Genomic DNA, 20843 nt, shown 5'->3' with positions numbered 1-20843 from the left:
AGGATAGGCTTGCTTGCGTTGTCGTCTTCATATCCTGTTTGTTGTGCACTTCTTAGAGCTGGCAGGACTACTTCATTGCCCTGTGATTCTGTTCCACTAAAATATTTTCATTGCAAAATTCATCCTGGTAAATATTTGTTACCAATATTTTCAGAACTGGCAATAACAACAATATGACCACCAAGAACTAGATACTAACTGGACAGCTTGGAAATCTCCATATGTGTTTACATTTCTGGCTTACAATTTTTCTTCTAACACCAGATAGAGATGTCTGGCTCTTATCAAATGACGGATTTCTGAATGGGGGTATGGGCGTGAGGAGAGGTAACAGGGCTCAAGCTGATCTTGGGTGGGCAATGGTTATTAAATGATGAAGGAAATGCACTTTGCACATTCTCAGAGGCACTTTTCCATTTCCTATTACCCAAATGTCCCTTGACAGCCCTGGCTTTGAGAACTAGTTCTGGGCTCTGACTCAGAGCAAATTAAACCTTGCTCTTCTGTTTCTGTTTTTTTAAAAAATTCTTACTCCTCCTCTGTAAAATAATTTGAACAATCCAAAAGCTTTACCCAGAGTTAGCCCAGCTGCTTTGTCCAGCTACTACTGATAAGCTGAAGTAACTCGAGGATTGCAGAACCCTACAGAAGAACTTAAAAAGAATTGAGGTGGAATAGAAACTTGGTGTGTTTACTGTGCTGCTGCCTCAGAGAAATCACCCTAGTGAGAAAAAAAACACCTCCCCCGCCTCAGCTTAGCACTTGGCATTCAATCACTAATGATCCATAGGTCCTGGTTTACACATTTAGCTCAGCCTTTATTCTTGGGATAGCTACTCTGCGTAATTACAAAATATATGGTGGACTGATTTTAGCTATGTAAAAGGGCCACTTCCCACTTTTGCTCTCTCTCTGGCTATAGCTTCTCTGTCCGGCCAGAAATGAAGGATGCAGAACTTAGAGCCACTGTGGAGGAAACCACTCATCACTCTGTGGCTGCTGAATACAGCCATTCAGACTTCCTTGGCTAAGTCAACAAAGCCAGGTCTTTTGCAATGTGGTCTGGTGATACCAGAAGTGAATATGAAAGGATTCCCCACCCTCCCTACCCCAACACACAACTGCTATGTCACTCTGACACTGAACAAAGCTTGAAACAAATTCCAAATGCTCACCTTGATGTTGGTGGCTAATTCCTTTCCATCATTTTTCTTAGACATCTGTGCAATCACTAACCGTGCTACAAGCCATCCCATACTAGAAGAGGCAGACCATTCATAATGACAACATTCTGCCTACATTTCTTGGTGTGTCTACTTTGGATGCTCACCTCTCTCCACTGCTTCGTCGGTTATTATGGAGCCTTTCGTGTGTCAGAGCCATGACCTACCCTTTTCTCTTCTCTTTGCACATTCCTTTCTATGCCCTAAGTGCTACCTTGCCTCTCTTGCTTATCTAGTCCTTGCACAATTGTTTGCAGGGTTAATTGTTATTACTACATGTATTCCAGGACTCAAATCATGTAAATAGTTCTTCCAAGGCTGACACAGGTTTGATCCTGAATTTCACTGACGGGCAGAAATCTGCCCTAGTCCTAGCTAGAGGTGCCAGAGATTGAACATGGGACCATTGGTGTGCACTACCAGAGATTGAACATGGGACCATTGGTATGCACTGTATGTGATCTATCATTGAGCTATACCTGTTCACCATGTCCTATGAAGAAAGGCTGACATAGTTGGGTCTGCTTAGCATGGACAAGAGAACATTATGATAGCCTTCTTCAAGGGGAGACATAATAGAGATGTACAAAAGTATGGGTTGCAGTTAAACCTCAAAAAAACCAAGATTATGGCAACCAGCTTGATTGATAACTGGCAAATAGAGGGAGAAAATGTGGAGGCAGTGACAGACTTTGTATTTCTGGGCGCAAAGATTACTGCAGACGCTGACTGCAGCCAGGAAATCAGAAGACATTTACTTCTAGAGAGGAGAGCAATGACAAATCTCGATAAAATAGTTAAGAGCAGAGACATCACACTGACAACAAAGGTCCGTATAGTTAAAGCAATGGTATTCCCCATAGTAGCCTATGGCTGCGAGAGCTGAACCATAAGGAAAGCTGAGCGAAGGAAGATAGATGCTTTTGAACTGTGGTGTTGGAGGAAAATTCTGAGAGTGCCTTGGACTGCAAGATGATCAAACCAGTCCATACTCCAGGAAATAAAGCCAGACTGCTCACTTGAGGGAATGGTATTAAAGGCAAAACTGAAGTACTTTGGCCACATAATGAGAAGACAGGATACCCTGGAGAAGAGGCTAATGCTAGGGAAAGTGGAAGGCAAAAGGAAGAGGGGCCGACCAAGGGCAAGATGGATGGATGATATTCTGGAGGTGACAGACTTGACCTTGGGGGAGCTGGGGGTGGCAACGGCCGACAGAAAGCTCTGGCGTGGGCTGGTCCATGAAGTCACGAAGAGTCGGAAAAGACTGAATGAATAAACAACAACAACAAAAGTATGCATAGTGTGGAGAATGTGAATAAGGAGACTTTTTCTTCCTCTCTCATAATATTGGAACCTGGGGTCATTCCATGAAGCCGATTGGTGGGAGATTCTGGTCAGATAAAAGGAAGTATTTCTTCACACAGCACATAGTCAGACAATGGAATTTGCTTCCACAAGATGTAGCAATGGCCACCAATTTGGATGGCTTTAAAAGGGGGTTAGATACATTCCTGGAAAAGGCAACTAGTCCTGATAGCTATATGCTACCTATAGTAACAGAGGGAGTATACCAGTTGCTATGGAAAATTTGCAGGAGGGTACTGCTACACTCATGTCCTGCTTGCGGGTTCCCAGTCAATAACTGGTTAGCAACTGTGTGAACAGAATGCTGGACTAGATGGACACTTGGTCTGACCCAGCATGGTTCTTCCTATGCTCTTAAAGATCTGATGTTAGAGCACATTGATTTTCTGTCACTCCAGAAAGTAGGGGCTGAACCAATGGATTCAAATTACAAGAAAGGGGATTTCATCTAAATATTATTAGGAAGAACATCCTGGCCAGGATGAGCTATTTGACACCTTGAAAGATGGCACTCTCTTTTGTTAGAGGTTTTTTTACACCTATCAGGTGTGCTGTAGTGTGGTATCAGATTTCCTGCATTGGTATGAGACTGGACTAGAACAGGGATAGGCGACCTTGTCATGGCAATTTGAGCAACTGTCCTGTGCACCACCGCAAAATGGCTGCCATGGGAGGCTTGGCAAAAGACTAGTAACTTGGGTAAAAGACTTGGCCTGGACAAGGCAAAGGTGGGATCTGAGTCCCAACACACCAAGCAACCTCTTTGAACCTTCCGTTCTCAGTACCAGTCCATTTCACAGCAACCCCATGTGTTAATTATATTAACAAAACATTAACAAAATGTGTTAATTTTATTTTTTAAGTGGGAGGGCTAGGGTTAGGCACCTTGCTGGGCACCATCAAGGAAGGTGTCCAGGGGCCAAATTCAATTTTGGAGAAATCAGCCGGGGGGTGGGGGGGAAGGATTCCAGTGGGCCGGGATGAAGGCAAAGGGGGCAGGTCCAAAGGCAAGAGTAGCGGGGCCAAAACTGCAAAAAACAAACAAAAACGAAACAAAACATAACCCCAGCATATTGTAGCTGAAAGCTCTTACCGCCAGCGACTTCGCTTTAGCGAGGCATTTCAACCTTTCAGAATGGAAGAAGGCTGCACAAAAGCTAGGAAACCACCAAATGACTGGTTAGAGGTGGAAAGGGTGGCACTGAGGGAAGGGGGCGTGGCTGTCTTGGGCCCCGTAAAGGGTGGATTTGGCCCCTGGGCCTATGGTTTCCCACCCCTAGATTAGATACCTTTGGGGTTCCTCTCACCTCTGATTCCTATGATTCAGAAATATTTTTTTACAGGTGAAGCTTAAAATCAGGTATTGCATTTTCTGCATCCATAATTCATTTATAAAACATAAACCAGCTAAAATGTGCATTATTTCCTCCTTACTTATTAGCAGCATTCACCGCTGTGCACAATGTGACCTGAGCCTCACCTAGGTACACTTTTTGATAATAAAAGGCCTCCCTCTTCCCCCCCCCCCTTTTCACTTCTGTAATGTGAATGCAATACTGACACTGGCCTGCTCAGACTGTACCCACACATTCCGTTTCCTATCTTACGCGTTCACACGTGTAGAAAACTACCAGAACTAGGTTCCCAAAGCCTGCCCGCACCACCACCAGGAAGACCGTGGAGATCAACGTCTGAACCCTACTTCCTCTTAACGCGATCTTCCTTGACGCGGGTGAGGGTGACACGCGATCGCTGTGGCACGTGAGACAGGAGGCCAAGAGGCGACGACGAAGGTCTTCGGAAGAAAGGCGCAAGGAGAGCTTCGCCCCGCTGCCTGCAGGCGCCGCGCCGCGCGGACTTTTGCGGGCAGCAGCAGCAGCAACAGCAGCGCCTCACTGGGGGAGCTACAGCGGGTGGAGCTGGCCAGATTGCACGTTGGGGGCTGGATCCCAGCAAGCCAGGCTCACGGCGGAGGAGGCGTGGAGCTGGCTCTCCGCCGGCCACCGCGGGCAGGCACCTGGGAGCCCCAGGAGCAGGACATAGGCAGGGCTCTAGGGGGTGGAGCTGGCTAGGTCCGGCGCCAGAGCGCGCCCCAGGCGTGTCGGACGGGGGATCGCCTAGATCGGGAGGGCGTGGGGGGTTTCGGGTCAGGAGGTGAGATCAACAACAAACAAGGAGGAGAGGCAGAGCAGCAGCAGCAGCCGTGGCCAGGCGGGGAGGTTGTTGCTCTTGCCGCCGCCGCCGCTCCTGTCACCGGGGGCAAAGGAAGAGCACGCGGGCGATCAGATCATGGAAGGCGGCTGCCGCCCCCAGCAGCCGCCGCGGGAGGAAGCGGTGGAAGCCTGGCTGGATGATCACGGGGACTTTACCCGCTCTTACTTTGTTAGGAAAGCGACACGGTAAGAGGCGCGGCGAGGGGAGCGCATCTTCCTGCGTCCCAGCGGCGGCGGGGGTGGGGCGGCGGGAGGCGGGGTGGGGGGACGTGCGTTTCCCCCCTTTCCCCTGTAGACCAAGCCGAAGCGAGCGATGGCTGCTGCAACACGGAAAGCGACCAACAAACAGCCGCTCTGTGTCGGTGCCCGAAGCTCCCCATGCAAATGATGTCTCTGCGGTCCGAGCCATGCCGTCGCCTGGCATTGCTCGCCTGCCCAGCTTCCCTCTTCTTTGGCGGCGGGGACGGAGCGCGACCTTTCGCTTCAGCGCCTCGCTCAGAGACTCCGCTCCGCGAGCCTTGCAGGAGGCTCCCCACCCACCCGCAGAACCGTTCGGATCTGCGGGGAGCCCGGACTTCCTGGGTAGTATCCCAGGTTAGTCCAACTTAGAATAAACTCAGTAAAGTGAATGGGGCTTAACGTAGTCACAGCTAACTTAAGTCCCATTCATTTCAATGGGTCTACTCTAAGTAGGACTAACCGTGGCTACTTACTACCTGTGCGCGCTCGAAATAACATTGCACCTTGGATGGAGCGTGCTTGTTCAGAATCTCCCTATTAATGCCTACTACTCCAAAAAATCCCTCCCCCCCCCCAGAACCCAGTGCCCTCGTGCTGTTTTCGACTACAGTGATCATCAGACTTGTGGTGGGACTTGTGGTTCTAAATATTTGGAGGGCGCCGGTGGGCAGAGGAAGCTGCTTTAAACAGTTGGGTTCAGCTTTTGTGAAAATGTTCGTAGCCCCCACGCTTGTTCTCCTGCCCATTTAAGCATGAGCATCCCATGAGGGTCATACGCAGGACGGACTTCCCAGCCTATGTGCATGGGAGTGTAGATCTTGCACACTTACATGGCAGTAAGCCCCACCAAGTGAAATCAGAGGAACTTATTTCTGAGTAAAAAGGTGGGAAAGGAAAAAGTTTTGGTTTGCACTTTTGTTTGGAGCAAGACCCGTTTAACTCAGGCTGTAGCTAGACCTAAGGTTTATCCCAGGATCATCCCGGGTTTGTCCCTGCCTGAACGCTGGATGCCCTGTGTGGCACTTAGATGAACAAGTTTGACCCCAGGACAACCCTGGGATAAACATTATTATTATTATTATTATTATTATTATTATTATTATTTATTGCATTTTTATACCACCCAATTGCCGAACCTTAGGTCTAGCTACGGCCTCAGTTGGTTCAGCTTACTCTTGTGTCAGCTTTCTTGGCTAAAGGTGGATCAGGCAACAGTGGTGTGCGTTCTTCAGAAGTTGGGAGGGAATCGTATTGAATTTCCAGGAAAGTGGCATGGAGCAGATGTGCAAATCTGCTTTTGCAGTCAGCACGACTCACAGAGTGACTGTTTGCTCTTCAGCTTCTAAGGCCAGATCTACATGTTGCGTCAAATCATTATGATCCCATCATGGTAATACTATATCCCTCTTGCGGATTTATGGACCCATCACACTAGCGTTTTATTGCACTTTCATCATGCCTTGTTTACTGTTTTGACCCACGATCCTCACACGTCATTGTCCCTGTCCTGCAATCATCTCGCCTCTTCCCCTCCATTTTCTGTGTTTTTCCTGGGGCGGTGAAAGTGCAGTTTTTTTCCGCCACATGGGATAAAACTGCCTTTCTGTCCCTACGTATTGCCATCCTCACACTATGTTGCAGAATGTCCCTTCTTGGGGGTGTGTGCGTTGAAGGGCGGTCTTGCTGATGAAAGAGGAGGGCGGGGGCAGTTCTCCAGCGCGCTGAGTCGGTCTAACTCTCATTGCTCTATCATCCACCTGTTTCAACTCCCCACCCACCCCCACTGTACGAGGTGCCCAGCCGATGAAACGCTAAATCGCTAAACTTTAGACAACAAAACCAGAGTGGGGTGGGGGGAGGCGCCCACATCCATCAGAATGTTCATCAACCACAAGAACCAATGAACTGGAGGGGAAAGAAGAAGGGGCAGGATGGGGAGACAATACCAGGAAGCATGAGCCGGCGCAGGTGAAATGGTAAACAAGGTGAAATAGTGCAACAATGCATGCACATGGAAGTGACCAGCATTTGACACACTAATGAAATGGAGGTGGAAATTGCAGATGTATATCGGGGGGTGGGGGAGTAGGTATAATGGAACTCTTATACCTGGTAGGACACATAATGACATTTGTTGCTGTGTTCGGGATAATGTGGAATAAAAAGCAGGAAATAACACTATGAAAATAGTATATGGAATGTGCAATGTGCCCCGACAGTTATCAATGCATTCAATATTGCTATAAAGCAGTAGTGTAGAACTAACCTAAGTTCTAATGAGCCTTATACCGTCTGGCTTTTATTTGAAGTATTACCTCTGCATTGTGTGTATGAGTTAATGAATGTTTTTGTAACTACAGCCCCATAAAGGGCGTTATTTTAGGACATCCCAATCACAATGATTTTGACAACCATTTGTCTGCCTGGAGTGCTTTGCACGTTGCAACCAAGGGGGAGGAGAATAAAGGGAAAGGAAGAGGTTTCAGGGAGGGGGGGATTTTTACTGCATGACGAGAGATAAATTTCTGTTGAGTGTAAAGAAGGATTGGATGGAATGGCTGTGCTTCTCTTGTGGGAAGTTTGCCAGGAAACACTTCAGTGCTGGGGGTGGAATAGATGACCTTCAGATAACCCGCTAAGTTCCAGGTTTTATGAATCAAGAGGGGCATTAAAAGAGAGGGAGGAGAGCTTGTCAATGCAATATTGCCTTGTGCAGCAAGGCAAGGTAGATCCAATGAGGATCAGTGCAGCAAATCTTTGGCGAATAGCCATAAAAGTGAAATTGAACGGCTGTATTCGAGGCAGCATAGCATTGAACACAGTTGCTGGAGGAGTCAGGAATTCAGCAAGGAAGAGCCAGAACTTTCATACTTTGCTTGTGGCCTTCCCAGAATCACGATGCCTGGCTACTGACTGAGGGAAACAGGAAGTTGGAATAAGCTGGACTTCGTGTTCTTAGGGCGCAAACCTATGCATGTTTCTCCAGGAAAAAGTCCTATAAGTTGTAGGACTTTTTTTCTGGAGAAACATGCATAGGATTGCATCCATAAAAAAAGAAATATTGGCCCTGTTCAGAAGCTACCTTAAACCATGGCTTTAACTATGGTGACAAAGGCAAAAAAGCCTTATTCACTGTGGTTAAAGCCGGGGTTTAAAGTGTCTTCTGAATGGGGGCAGAGTGGGGTGGGGCGAAGTGTCCGTGTCGGTTTAGGACCCAGGGGGAAATGGCGCTGCCTCATTTGGCCACCAAGCGATGGCAGGGAAGCAACGAGAGAGGCGTCCCGCGTTGCGGGCGATCCCCACGACTCGCCGACCTGAAGTTTGCAGCTCCGCTCTGATGCTGCGGGTTAGGCGGGGGAGCCCTCTGCGAACGAGGCGCGGCCGCTTCTTCCCCGCCAGAGGGCAGCGCCGCGCTACACGCGTTTCGAGGCAGCCAGGGCAAGAAGTTTCCCCCACCTCCCTGGTAATCTCTCCTCCGAGGGTGGGGTTTTTGGTGGGGGAAGAGAAATGGGATGTTGCCCTGCAAAGATTTGATGTGGAGATCAAAGAAGCTTGCCTGGATCGTCTCATCTCTTGTTTGACATGCTGCCTTTTGGAGACCAGAAAACGAGGTATTTCTCCTCCTCCTCCTTTCACGTTGGGGGATTCGCTCCTCAGCCCGCGGGGCTCCATCTATTTTTAGAAGTGGAATCAAGTTTCCATTTTGAATAGTTTCCTTATAAACAAAGCGGCGACGGCGGGGATGCAAAGGGAGCGAGCGATCTGGCGGAAAAGACGCCTCCCGGCCGCCCGGAGTAGTACCTTTGGAGCGCCTCCGGGGTCGTTCGCCGGCCTCCCTCCCTTCTCCCGCTCTGCTGCTCTCTCCGGCGGCGTCGCCATCTGCTCCTGCTGCTGCTGGACGCTCTCCCCGCTTCCCAGATCACTTAACGGGCGATGGATGGGGTTTGAATGAGTTGGACGCGGCTGCGCCTCTCCGCATGGGATGGTGCGGTAAGACGAGAGGCTCCCATTAATTATTGACTCGCAGGTTGCGCGGGTCACCGCCTTCCCCGGGTCCATCTGTGGCTAGCATGGGCTTTTCCCGCCTCCTCCTGCTGTTCCCTTCTCAAAAAGAAAAAAAAGAAAAAAGGGGGGGTGGAGTATGCAGGTTCTCTCTTTCCTTCTCCAAAACGAAATCAAACTGGGGACTTTAAAATAAAACCTTACATGCCAGCGTAGGCGCCGTTGTACCTGATGTGCAAACTTTTCCCTTGTTTGGAGGCGCGCTCCGCCGCCTGCATTCCTGCGCGCCGTTTGGGTTTCTTAAATCTCAGTCAAATCCTTAACAGTTGAAATGCAGCCTCACGGCAGGGCGGTGTAACAGACGCTGGCTTCAGCGGAACTTACTCCCACCGAATGTGTTTCGGATTGGAGTTGGGGGTCGGGGTCGTAGCCGCTGCGAAAGGGGGGAATGGAAAGGGGGTACACCTGTTTTGGAAAATGCTGGTGCTTTGTGTAAGAACGTTTACCTTTAAAAATGCAAAAAACCACCCCACTCAAACTATTCCTCAGGCTAGTGGTGTGGCATCTAAAAAACTAACGGAATATTTGGCATGAGTTTTGAGAATGCTTGTGCAAATTTTATGTAGTTATGTGCATAATACTGCTGTGTACTTTAGGTTCTGTGGTCTGCAATACTTTAGTACACAATATGAATAATTATGTTTGCAGTCTGCGCTCATTAAAACAAATAGGGTATTTTTTGCCTTTGATTTCAGTTAACGTAGAATGTACCCAGATACATTATGTATGCATACTGTATGATTTATGCATATGTTTGGATGGTCACAGTGGTGATTGCATGCCAAATACTGCTGGGTATTCTGTATGATTATTATTTGCTTATGTATAATAATTAGGTCAGAAAACTTTGATTGGTGTATGTTTAGTTGATTAATCTGTGGGGGCAATTTTTATCACTGAGTCTGAGAGGCACTAAGGAAACATCTATTCCTTAAGCGGCAATCCTATACAGACTTACATAGAAGTAAGTCCCATTAAACTCAATGGGGCTTGCATCTGAGTAGACATGCATAGGATTACACTCTTGGTTTGTTTCAATTGTGGTTTGTCGCTGTCAAGGAATGAAAAAGATAGCATTAAAAATGGCCTTTCCCCCCAAAATAAATAAATAGAGGAACGTCATTACATTTTAATTTATCTTTCAGTCCCTCCAGTATTTTAAAATGAGGTTTTGGTAATATTTGAATGTATTTAAATTTATTTTCCTAGTTGGTGAACTGGCTGAAAGGCAGATGATTAATCAACTAATAATACTCTGTTGACAGCTGTAACAATAATAGTTTAATATAAGTTATATATTTTACATGTATTAATTACAGTACAGTATTATGTCGTAATACTACAACTCATATTTTATGTACGAACATATGTAATACCAATTGTGTATGTTTTATGTATAGAGGACTCCTGATGCGTAATGCAGTGGTGAGTCCTTTACGGGCTGATTATACTTTTGTTTAGCTATGCATAATACTGACATTCTTAGACAGCTTTTTTTGGGTGGGGGGTGACAGGGAAGTACCATCTGAACTAGTTTTGACACATAACAGTTTATTAGGCAAACACACTTCCTTTATAGGCCCATCGTCTGCATGTTTCCCTGGAAGTAAAGCCCTTCTGAGTTCAGGGAGGCTTAATGTAATGTAACAATGCATGGGATTACAACAGTGAAGCTCAATTTTATGCACATGTACCTAGAAGCAAGTCTACCATGTTCAGTAGGGCTTCTCTCTTAGTGTGTTTAGGATTGCAGCCTTAGAAACTGAAAGCAGTTATGAACAAATGCAGAAACCTATTCATATTAATAATTAGGACTGTGTTGAATTTCTTTCTTTAACCCATGGGTATGGATGCACAGTCATTTTTTATGCTGGGAATCATTTTGTATTGGTGATAAAAGTTTGCAGAAGGGTGAAGGTTAGATAAAGAATGCAATGTGGTATTATGACATCACTTGATGTCTCCTGGTTTCGACTTTTTTGGAAACTTCCTTATAATGCTATACCATGAGATTGGCATTTAAAAAAACACTTTAAATTTGACAGAAACTGAGGCCATAGCTAGACCTAAGGTTTATCCTGGGATCATCCAGGGTTCACCCCTGCCTGAGCACTGGATCCCCTGTGTGTCACCTAGATGAACAGGTTTGACCCCTGGATGATCCAGGAATAAACCTTAGGTCTAGCTATGGCCTGAGTCTTTAAAATTTGTTTTATAAATTTATGCATTTGGTAATGTTTTCATATTGAAGTCATGGTGCTACCATGGAGCAATTGGGTGGAATATTCTAACCAATGCATTGATATAGCACAGGGTCAAAGCTGTCCTAGTAAGATACTCAAATGTCCCAGGAATACTCAGCAGCTTGGGATAAACATGTTAGATTTGTGCACTTCAGAATTCAAAGTTGATTAACTGGATAGATGGTTTATATGAGGCAGAATTTGTCCACATATTCTGATAGCAACAAGCTTAATTATTAATTATAACAATTTGGTTAATGTCTTCTTTGGATGAGATACTGGGCAAGTACATTTTGGTTGCAATCCTATATCTGCTTACCTGGGAGTAAGCCCATTGCATTCAATGGGACTTCTGAGTAGACATATAGGATTATGTGTTAAGGGACAATACAGTACAGCCAATTTCACCTTCAGGACTTCATTTTTTTCAGTTTATGTGGTTACAAAAACAGTTTCATATTCTGCTTATACCTGTAAGGGTTTGTACATGTTGGAAGCCAAATAAGCAGGTAGTATAGGGAAGTGTAAACCGCCCAGAGAACTTCGGCTATTGGGCGGTATAGAAATGCAATAAATAATAATAATAATTTAAAAATGGAAACTCAAAAAGGCTGGTTTTCCACAGTGTTCTCCTTGGGCATGCAATAGTCATTTTATTTAAGGGAATGGATGTAAAAGTCTCAGCATAACTGGCCCCTTCTCCACTGTTCTCCTCTCTATCAACACAGAAGGATACAATTAGTTCTGCAAAAAGTCAAGTTTTTTAACTGCAAGGAAATTGGAATTTCATGGTAACATATTAGTGCCTGCCACATACAGCAGATTGCATGCGGGTTACTTAAATAATCCCATGTTAACATAATAACATCTACCCATGGTTCTATCCCATCACTGATGGGAACCAGAGTCCACACTTTATGGAAACCACACACTGAAAAGGCAAGAAAGGTCCTGCTTTTTATCACCCTGCTGCTTGGGTTCAGTTCATGTTTAATGGTGGAACAATCCCACTTTGTTTTTGTTTATAAATTACATAGAACCATCCGCATCCATGGCATTTTATGAAGGACAAGAGAACTTATGTGATGGCCTAGAGACCATCTAGCTGTGAGTCTTGCAAGACCTGGTTCCTGCTTCTCTCTGCCTTATTATTCCTGGCCTGGCAGGGTGAAGCCTTGACTGACTGATTCCAGCTATAAACATTGCTGTCCCTGTGGTTATTTTTGGTGTTTTGATGTGTTTATTTCTCCTTTGTTTGACCTTAGTATAATTACCATTGGATTGTTTAATTCTACTGTATTTTTATTACTGTGAGATTTTTTTATGGGTATGATTGTTTAAACATTGTTACATTTAACAATGGGAACATAATTGGAAATGATGCTATTCTGTTGTGTAAATTTTCTTGATATTGTTGCCAGCCCCTTTGAGTATGGTTCTACTAAGGAAAAGCAGCATGCAAATAAATTTATGAGGAGGAGGAGGAGGAGAATGGTGATGAAGGACATAAGAAGCTTGCAATCTCAAATTAAAGAAGAAAGCAGAGATAGATGTGTTGATCATAAGAAAGATTCCAATATCCATATTAGTGTAATATCTTTATTAGGCCAGTCAAAAGATCACCAAAGGTGTGCAAACTTTCGAGATCACCAGATCTCTTCATCTCTTTTGGGATGTGGAGTGAGGGTGGGGAACTAACTTGATGGTGAAGTCACATTGTGTGTTTGTTTCAGTTACACTTTTTAGGCTTAGTTACATGTTAGTAATTGTGAGTGCTGTACCAGGGGATGGTAGTTACTCAAGGTTAAATACATCATAACAATAGTTTGTTTATGAATACATAAATATATTGTGAAGCCCAATCCTATGCCAGTTTATTTAGAAGGAAATTCCACTTTCTCCAATGGGGCTTATTCTGAAGTAAGTATCCTGTATGCACTTATGTAGGAGTGGGCCTGTTCAGAGCATATACTAGCTATGGTTAGGCCACTAACTCTTTTCCAGCAAATTGATAGTGTGTTTAAACCGTGGTTATGTAGCCACCATGGTAAGGAATGGTTCACACGACATGCTGGGCCCATTCAGAAGACACCTTAAACTATGGCTTTAACACGGTGTTTAAGCCAGAAAGATGGCTTGTGTTCAGAAGACACCTTAAACCATGGCTTTAACCACAGTGAATTATTATTATTATTATTATTATTATTATTATTATTATTTATTTATTTATATAGCACCATCAATGTACATGGTGCTGTACAGATAACACAGTAAATAGAAAGACCCTGCCGCATAGGCTTACAATCTAATAAGTTGTAGTAAACAATAAAGAGGGAAGGAGAATGCAAACAGGCACAGGGAAGTGTAAACAGGCACCGGGTAGGGAGAAGCTAACAGTATAGAGTCAGAACAAACTCAATATTTGAAGGCTATAGGGAAAAGAAAAGTTTTTAGCTGAGTTTTAAAAGCAGTGATTGAGTTTGTAGTTCTCAAGTGTTCTGGAAGAGCGTTCCAGGCGTAAGGGGCAGCAGAAGAAAAAGGACGAAGCCGAGTAAGGGAAGTGGAGGTCCTAGGGCAGGCGAGAAGCATAGCATCAGAGGAGCGGAGAGCACGAGCGGGGCGATAGTGTGAGATGAGAGAGGAGAGATAGGCAGGAGCTAGACCGTGAAGAGCTTTGAAGGTCAGCAGGAGAAGTTTATATTGGATTCTGGAGTGAACTGCTTTATTCACCATGGTTAAAGCCGTGGTTTAAGGTATCTTCTGAACACAGCCCTGCTTTCTGGCTTAATTGCCATGGTATAAGGTGAATGGGGCCGCTAAACCATAATGTTTAGCTCAAAATGTTTAACCACTGTGGCTTAGCATGTCGTTTGAACAGAGTCAGTAAGTCCCTTTGAGCTCCGTGGGAAATACTTCTGACTAGAGATGCATAAGATTGCACTCCTAAGCATTTCTGAGTACTTAACCTCACAATATGCTATTCTTGTTTGTACTTCTATAGGAAAGCTGGTTCAATCTGTTTATCTACATGACAGCTTGAAGTGATCTCATTGAGATCTCATTAGCCTGATCCTATGCATGTTTACTCGTGGGTTGTTTTAATTGTATTCATTGGGACTGACTCCAGATATGAGGTGGAGTTGCAGCTTTAGATTATAACATTAGAATCCCCTTAGTGTGGTCTTCAAATTACATCTTGAGCCTGGGGTGGGAAAATGTCTGCAGTTCTGAGCTGCTGTGTTGAGTTTTGTACATGGATGTCATTACAGTTTATACTGTAATACATTTAACTCCTTTCTCCCAAAGAAAGAGCGCCTGCGTCATATTTATATCAGAGTTGTACTGAAATTCAGACTGTATAAACATAGGAGGCATGATCCTTCTCAGCCTCTACATGTCCAGAAGGGGTTGTGTATGCACAGTGTTGTTAAAAAAGAAAAAGAAAAAGCCCAGTCAGCTGTGCTCAGTAGCAGACTGGATTTAGCCCTCCACGGGCCTTCCTTCTTATTGATCAGCCAATTGTTGGGGTTTGGGCTTTAAAACCAAAACCAAAAAACCCTTTTGCTGGTTGTATAACTAATTCCATGCACATAAAGACTGGGAAGAACCATGCCAAACATTTTAAAAAGTATTCAGTAAGCTTATGGAACAATTACTTTATATTATGAAAACCGTAAGAACTTTTTTTTTCTTTGAATCATATTTTTCTTTTTTAAAAGCTATGGGAAGTATCCTGTGTGTCAAGGCCGCTAACGTCAATTACATTGCACTCATGTAAAGGACATCTAGCACAACGCCAATAGTGTTAGCTGCCGTGGCAGATTTTCCAGGGAATCCCACTGTTCCAGCTAACACTGTTGACGTTGCACTACAGGTCTCTTGCACTAGTGCAACATGATTTTGTGTCACATTGGATACTGCCCGGTATAAGAACATATATTTTTGTGGACTGCAAATCCCATGAGACTTTGCTGGCATAGCCAATGGTCAGGGACGATGGGGTTTGCAGTTCAGCAACATCAGGAGGACCACAGATTGCCTGCTCCTGCTATCACAGAGCGTAAGAAGAGCTGTTCTGGATCAGAACAAAGGCCGATATAGTCCAACGTTTTGTTCCCAAAAGCAGCCCATGAGCTCAGTTCCTGTTCCCTATGTCTGATAATGTAGGTAATGTATAGCCATTATGACTAGTAGCCATTGATAGACTTATGCTCTGTGAATTTGTACAATTCCCTTTTAATGCGTCCAAGTTGGTGGCCATCACTACATCTTGTGATAGTAAACAATGATTTTATGTGGTGGGCACATTTGACAATTTGAGAAACTATCCTGAACATCACCAAAAATGGCTGCCAAAAGGACTGGATAGAAGGCAGATGTGGGGGGTCTGCTTTGAACCCACAGTTTTCAGTACCAACAGAAATCTATTTCACAGCAACTCCAATGGACGGTAAGAAAGTGTATTGATTTTTTTATATTAAAAAAAGTGGGAAGGGTAGTGCACCTTAACAGGCATCAAGAAAAGTATCCAGGGGTGCATTGGAGCCCATGGGCAACATATGGCCTATCGCTACTGTATTGCATATTTGAATTAATGAGAGACAGGGTGGTTTAGTGATTGGGCTAGGACTCGTGAGTTCTGGGTTCTAATCCCCACTTGGCCATGAAGCTCACTGGGTGAATTTGGGACAGTTGCTGACTGACACCCTAACCTACCTCATAGGGCTGTTGTGAGAATAAAATGGACAGGAGGAGGACTGTGTAAGCCACATTGGGCCCATTCAGAAGACACCTTAAACCATGGCTTTAACCATGGTGGGAAAGCCAGGCCATGTTCAGAAGACACCTTAAACCATGGCTTTAACCATGGTAAGTAAAGCTTTTGCTTTATTCACCATGGTTAAAGCCATGGTTTAAGGTGTCTACTGAACACAGCCCGACTTTCTGGCTTAACCACCATGGTTAAAGCCATGGTTTAAGGTGTCTTCTGAATGGGGCCACAGAGTTCCTTGCTAGAGGAAAAATTATTTATTTATTTAAAACATTTATATCCCGCCCTATATCAATAAGATCTCAGGATGGCGTACAGATAAAAGCATATACTAAAAAACAGTAAATATACACAGCTAAAAACAAATTAAACCAAAAATGGCATGTGATGATGATGATGATGTAACTTCACAAGAATTACACCACAAATGGAGTTTTCTTTGGATCTATTTTATTGCTTTTTAGCATCTCAGGATGTAAGAAAGGAACTGTTTTGACATGTATATTTCTTTGGCACAACTACTAGGCAGGGGTTGGTTGGTGTGCTTGTTTTGTACAAAGTGCACTGAGATATGCAGGCTGTGCAACAGAGTAAACCTGGACCTCCAAGTCAATATAACCTGAGCTGGAGGTGTTCCTGGAAGTTTGTGACCCTGTCACCCATAATGGACTGGTATGGACTTGGGTTTCAATGCCGTTGGCCAGGGAAACCCTTACTCAGCCAGGGTTAAACAATCACTTAGGGTGCAATCCTATGTATGTTTAGCCAGAAAAAAAAGTCCTCCTCAGCAAGCTCCAACCAACATGGCTGTCTGGGAAATGGTAAGAGTTGTTGGACTTTTTTCTATCTAAACATGCATTAGATTGCACTCTTAGAGGTTTTTTTACTTCCGTTTTCCACCTCTAAATTGGCATACTAGGTAGAGTCTTATTGGGAGGATGCAAAGGTAGTACCTAAAGATTATCCAGTTGAAGTGATGTATGGAAACCATTTCTCTTTATGAGTTCTGCCAGTCATTAATGTTTTCTCATCTTACCTTGTAAAATAGACATTCAGCATTGTGTAGGAACTCCATTAATATCCAAGGAAGTTCATTTCTGCAGTGAAAACAGCTCATTCCTTCCAGCGGACAGGTGTCTCAGATATGCTGCTGGGACAGAAAATATTTTGGCTGTCTTTATCTGGGATCTGCATTTTATGTTGTTTTGGGACTGCGAAGGGGGAGTACACGCTTCCCCTCTCTTGCACAGCTTCTTGTACCGGGGTCTACAACAGGGGGCAAGTGTGCCTCCCCTGCACCACCCCACCCTTCAGGGTCTCGTCCCCCCAGATTGCATCTTACTCTCATGAGTAGATATTCCCCATTCACATAAACACAAGTTTATCTCTCGCAAAACATTAGATGAATATAAAAACCATGAGATTTTGAAGTATAACATACATATACAGTGCAATCCAATGTTCTGGGAGTGTTCTGATGGGCAGATAGAACTTGTTTGTGTACAAGACATTACTGTGTTGATGACATTTAAAAGTGTTTTTAAGTTTGAGCCTTTTGTCACACTTCCATAATGGTTTCAAACTTTTCTTTGCAACTATCAGGAATAGAAAAGTGCAGAATTAATTGGTTCTAGAGAGGCCCTGTTTTACCAACTCTTGTTCTTTGTTGTTTGAACTTGAAAATGCAATTTTAAGATCTCAATATGAGCAGTTTCATGAAGGGAGATACATTTCCTGCCCAGAACTGTCCTCTATTTAGGGAACTGCTGCTAAACCCCATGTATGGTTCACCACACACATGAAAAATGTCAGCATCAGTTTTGTATGCCCAACAGGAAGTCATAATTGACAGTGGTTTCCTATTGCACGGACATGTGTTTTTGTCGCATATGACAAACAGATGGGGGAATTCACATTTCCTACACAAAATTACTTCCATGTGAGAAATTTAATATTTGATACATTTCTATCCTTCGTTTCCACCAAAGAACTGAGAAGTTGAGGGTTTTTTTCTCTCCCCTATCTCTGAGGTAGGTTAGGTTGAGGGACAGTGACTTGCCCATGATGAGCCACAGCTGAAATGGAGATTTGAATTTAAGTTCAATATGACCAAGGACCAATGCTGCATCCTCTGTATGAGCATGTGCATAAACAGTTTGTAAAATAAGCAAGAGTCTGGGGGCTAATCTACACCAAGCAGGATATTGCACTATGAAGGCGGTATATAAAAGGCAGGAATGGTATTGAAGTACACTGATAACAACTGTTGGGGTCCATTGACACATACCATATACCGCTTTCATAGTGCTATATCCTGCTTGGTGTGGCTCCTGCCTTTTATATATCCTGCTTGGTGTAGATTAGGCCTAAAACTGTGTCGTAGAAGTGATCATTTTATTGCAGGCTCTGAAAAAAAATTGAATCCTTGGCTTCATTCTATCTTCTGCCGTCTCAAGAGCTCTAATCAGTTTCTGTACCAAGTGTTTTAGCAGGCCGTGACCCCATAATTGCTATGTAATATAATACTCTTCTTCCTGCTATAAACCTTGGGTCTGAAATAAATGCATATGATCAAGGAGCAAATATATATATATATATATATATATCTTTGGAAGATGTAAAAGAGGAAGGCCAGTTCTAAAGAACTACCACTTTTTTCTTTTTTCTTTTTTTTGCTGTGTAAGTCTTTGCTGTGTAAGATTAGTCCCGGATTGTCTCTGGCTGATCGCTTTAAATAATTATAAGTATATGCTGTTTTTGTGCTATTTTATGACCTTATGTGAAAGGTTTTTATACTTTATATAATGTATTTTAATGTTTTTTGTTTTGTTTTGTAAACAGTCCAGAGAGCTTCAGCTATGGGGTGGTATAAAATATAATAAATGAAATGAAATGAATGAAATGATTATGCAACAGAAGCATATGGAATCCTGTTGACAGGTTTCGCAGCAGGTTCTTGCTTTTGCATTTCTGATAAACTATAATCAACAGAATCTTATTTTTCTCCAAGTAAGTTCAGGATCTAGGGCTGAATGTTTGTGTGTGCAAACCATGTAGTTGGTGCTTGTTTTGCTTCTATGAATGTGCATCTTTTAATATTATCAGCTTCCCCAACCTCTCAACCTGGTGCTTCCAGATATTTAGACTACAACTCCCAACATCCAACATAGCCATGGATGATGGGAATTACATCTTCAATACATCTGGATGGCACCCGGTTGGGGAAGGTGGATTAACTCATACTAGGCTCAATGTGTACATTTTGGGTAGAGTTCTATGTATGCTTACAGGAGAAACAAAAGGCAGGAGGTTTTTGGTGTGACAAAAGAGCATGACGCAAAGGGTAACTCTCTGCTGTGAGCAGAATTTTTGTATGCTTTGTGCGTTGCAGAAATAATTTGCCTTTTAAATTGTTTTATTAGTAGTGTAGTTAGTTGCTCATGTTTAAACTGGGCATGGAATGGAGAGCCCTTAAAATAGAGCATGTCTTCAAATAAAGAAGTATCCTTTGATAGCCTTTGAAAGAGAGGACTGTCTACTGTAAAGTTGGACACCTGGCCACCCTAAATGCAATATATGAACAGGGCTAGAGGGTCACTGTTGAAACAAACCAACGAGTCAAAATGGGAAGGCAGAGGCTCTGTTCCTTCTTGGAGAGGTGATCTCAGAAGGTAGTGCTGGGGGATTTGTGTTCAACGCCGTAGTCATTGCTCTGTGGTGTCCCTAAGGGTTCCATCTAATTCCCCCCACGATTTAACATATACATGAAACCGCTGAGAGAGATTTCCATAGTTTTGGGGTTTGGTACCACCAGTATGCTTACAACATGCAAGTCTTATTTCCCCTTTCCATTTAAACCCAAATCCAAACAAACTGTTCTGGTTCTAAATCAGTGCCTGATGTAGGTAATGGACTGGATGAGGGCAAACAAATTGAAGCTTAATCCAGAGAAGGTGTTCGTTTTTAGTCAAAAGGCAGATCCTGTGCTGGATGGGATTATACTACCCCTGAAGACTCAGGTTCACCGTTTGGGTGTACTCCTGGACTCTCACTTGAACCTGGATGCCCAGGTTTCACCAGTGGCCAGGAGTGCATTTGCACAGCTGAGGCTAGTGTGCCAACTGCATCTGTTCCTAAAGATACCAGATCTGGATATGGTCATGCATGCCTTATTTATATTCCATTTAGACTACTGTAATGTGCTCTATGTGGGACTACCTTCAAAAACTGTTCAGGAATTTCAGCTGGTCCAGAATGCTGTGGCCAGAATGCTGTGGCTGGTTAACGGGAGCACATGACTCCCTTGTTGCAACAGCTTCACTGGCTACCAATCTGTTTTCAAGTAGAATTCATAGTGTTGGTTATGACCTATAAAGGCTTATACAGTTTAGGACCAAGCTACCTGAAGGAACACTTTCCCCACTGCCTGGTTCTTAAGATCTTTGAGAGAGACCTTTCTTTCGAGACTGCTGTCTTCAGAGGCATGTTGATGCAAAAAAAGGGCCTTCTTGGTGGCTGCTCCTAGGCTGTGGAACCCCCTGCCAAGGGAGGCTAGATTCACTCCCTCTTTGCTGACCTTCTGCTGGCAGACAAAGATCTTTGTGTTTAAGCAGTCCTTTGGCATGTAAGCAGGTTTTTTGTTGTTGTTTGGATGCCATTTTTATTCTGTTATTTTTTGTTTTTTTAATTGTGTTTAGTGAATTTGTTTTATTGTTATTTTAAT

The 20843-nt window shown here is 43.9% G+C and overlaps 1 protein-coding gene across 5 annotated transcripts in view; it reads left to right on the top strand.

Annotated features, from left to right (window-relative positions):
• Positions 1-4778: 4778 nt before the first annotated feature.
• PDE5A (phosphodiesterase 5A) overlaps positions 4779-20843 on the top strand; it is a 93254-nt gene continuing 77189 nt past the window's right edge. For 3 of the 5 annotated variants that reach the window (XM_063136134.1, XM_063136133.1, XM_063136137.1), the window contains exon 1: positions 4779-4990. In XM_063136134.1, the coding sequence (XP_062992204.1) occupies positions 4881-4990 (110 nt within the window). In that variant the 5' untranslated portion in view covers positions 4779-4880. Of the gene's footprint in view, positions 4991-8489; positions 8656-8774; positions 9035-20843 lie in introns of those variants that run through there. The other 2 variants (XM_063136135.1, XM_063136136.1) reach the window with 2 other exon arrangements.

Source organism: Elgaria multicarinata, chromosome 10 (genome assembly GCF_023053635.1).
Source record: "Elgaria multicarinata webbii isolate HBS135686 ecotype San Diego chromosome 10, rElgMul1.1.pri, whole genome shotgun sequence".
NCBI lineage: Eukaryota > Metazoa > Chordata > Lepidosauria > Squamata > Anguidae > Elgaria > Elgaria multicarinata.
This window is presented reverse-complemented; position numbering and strand designations above follow the sequence as displayed.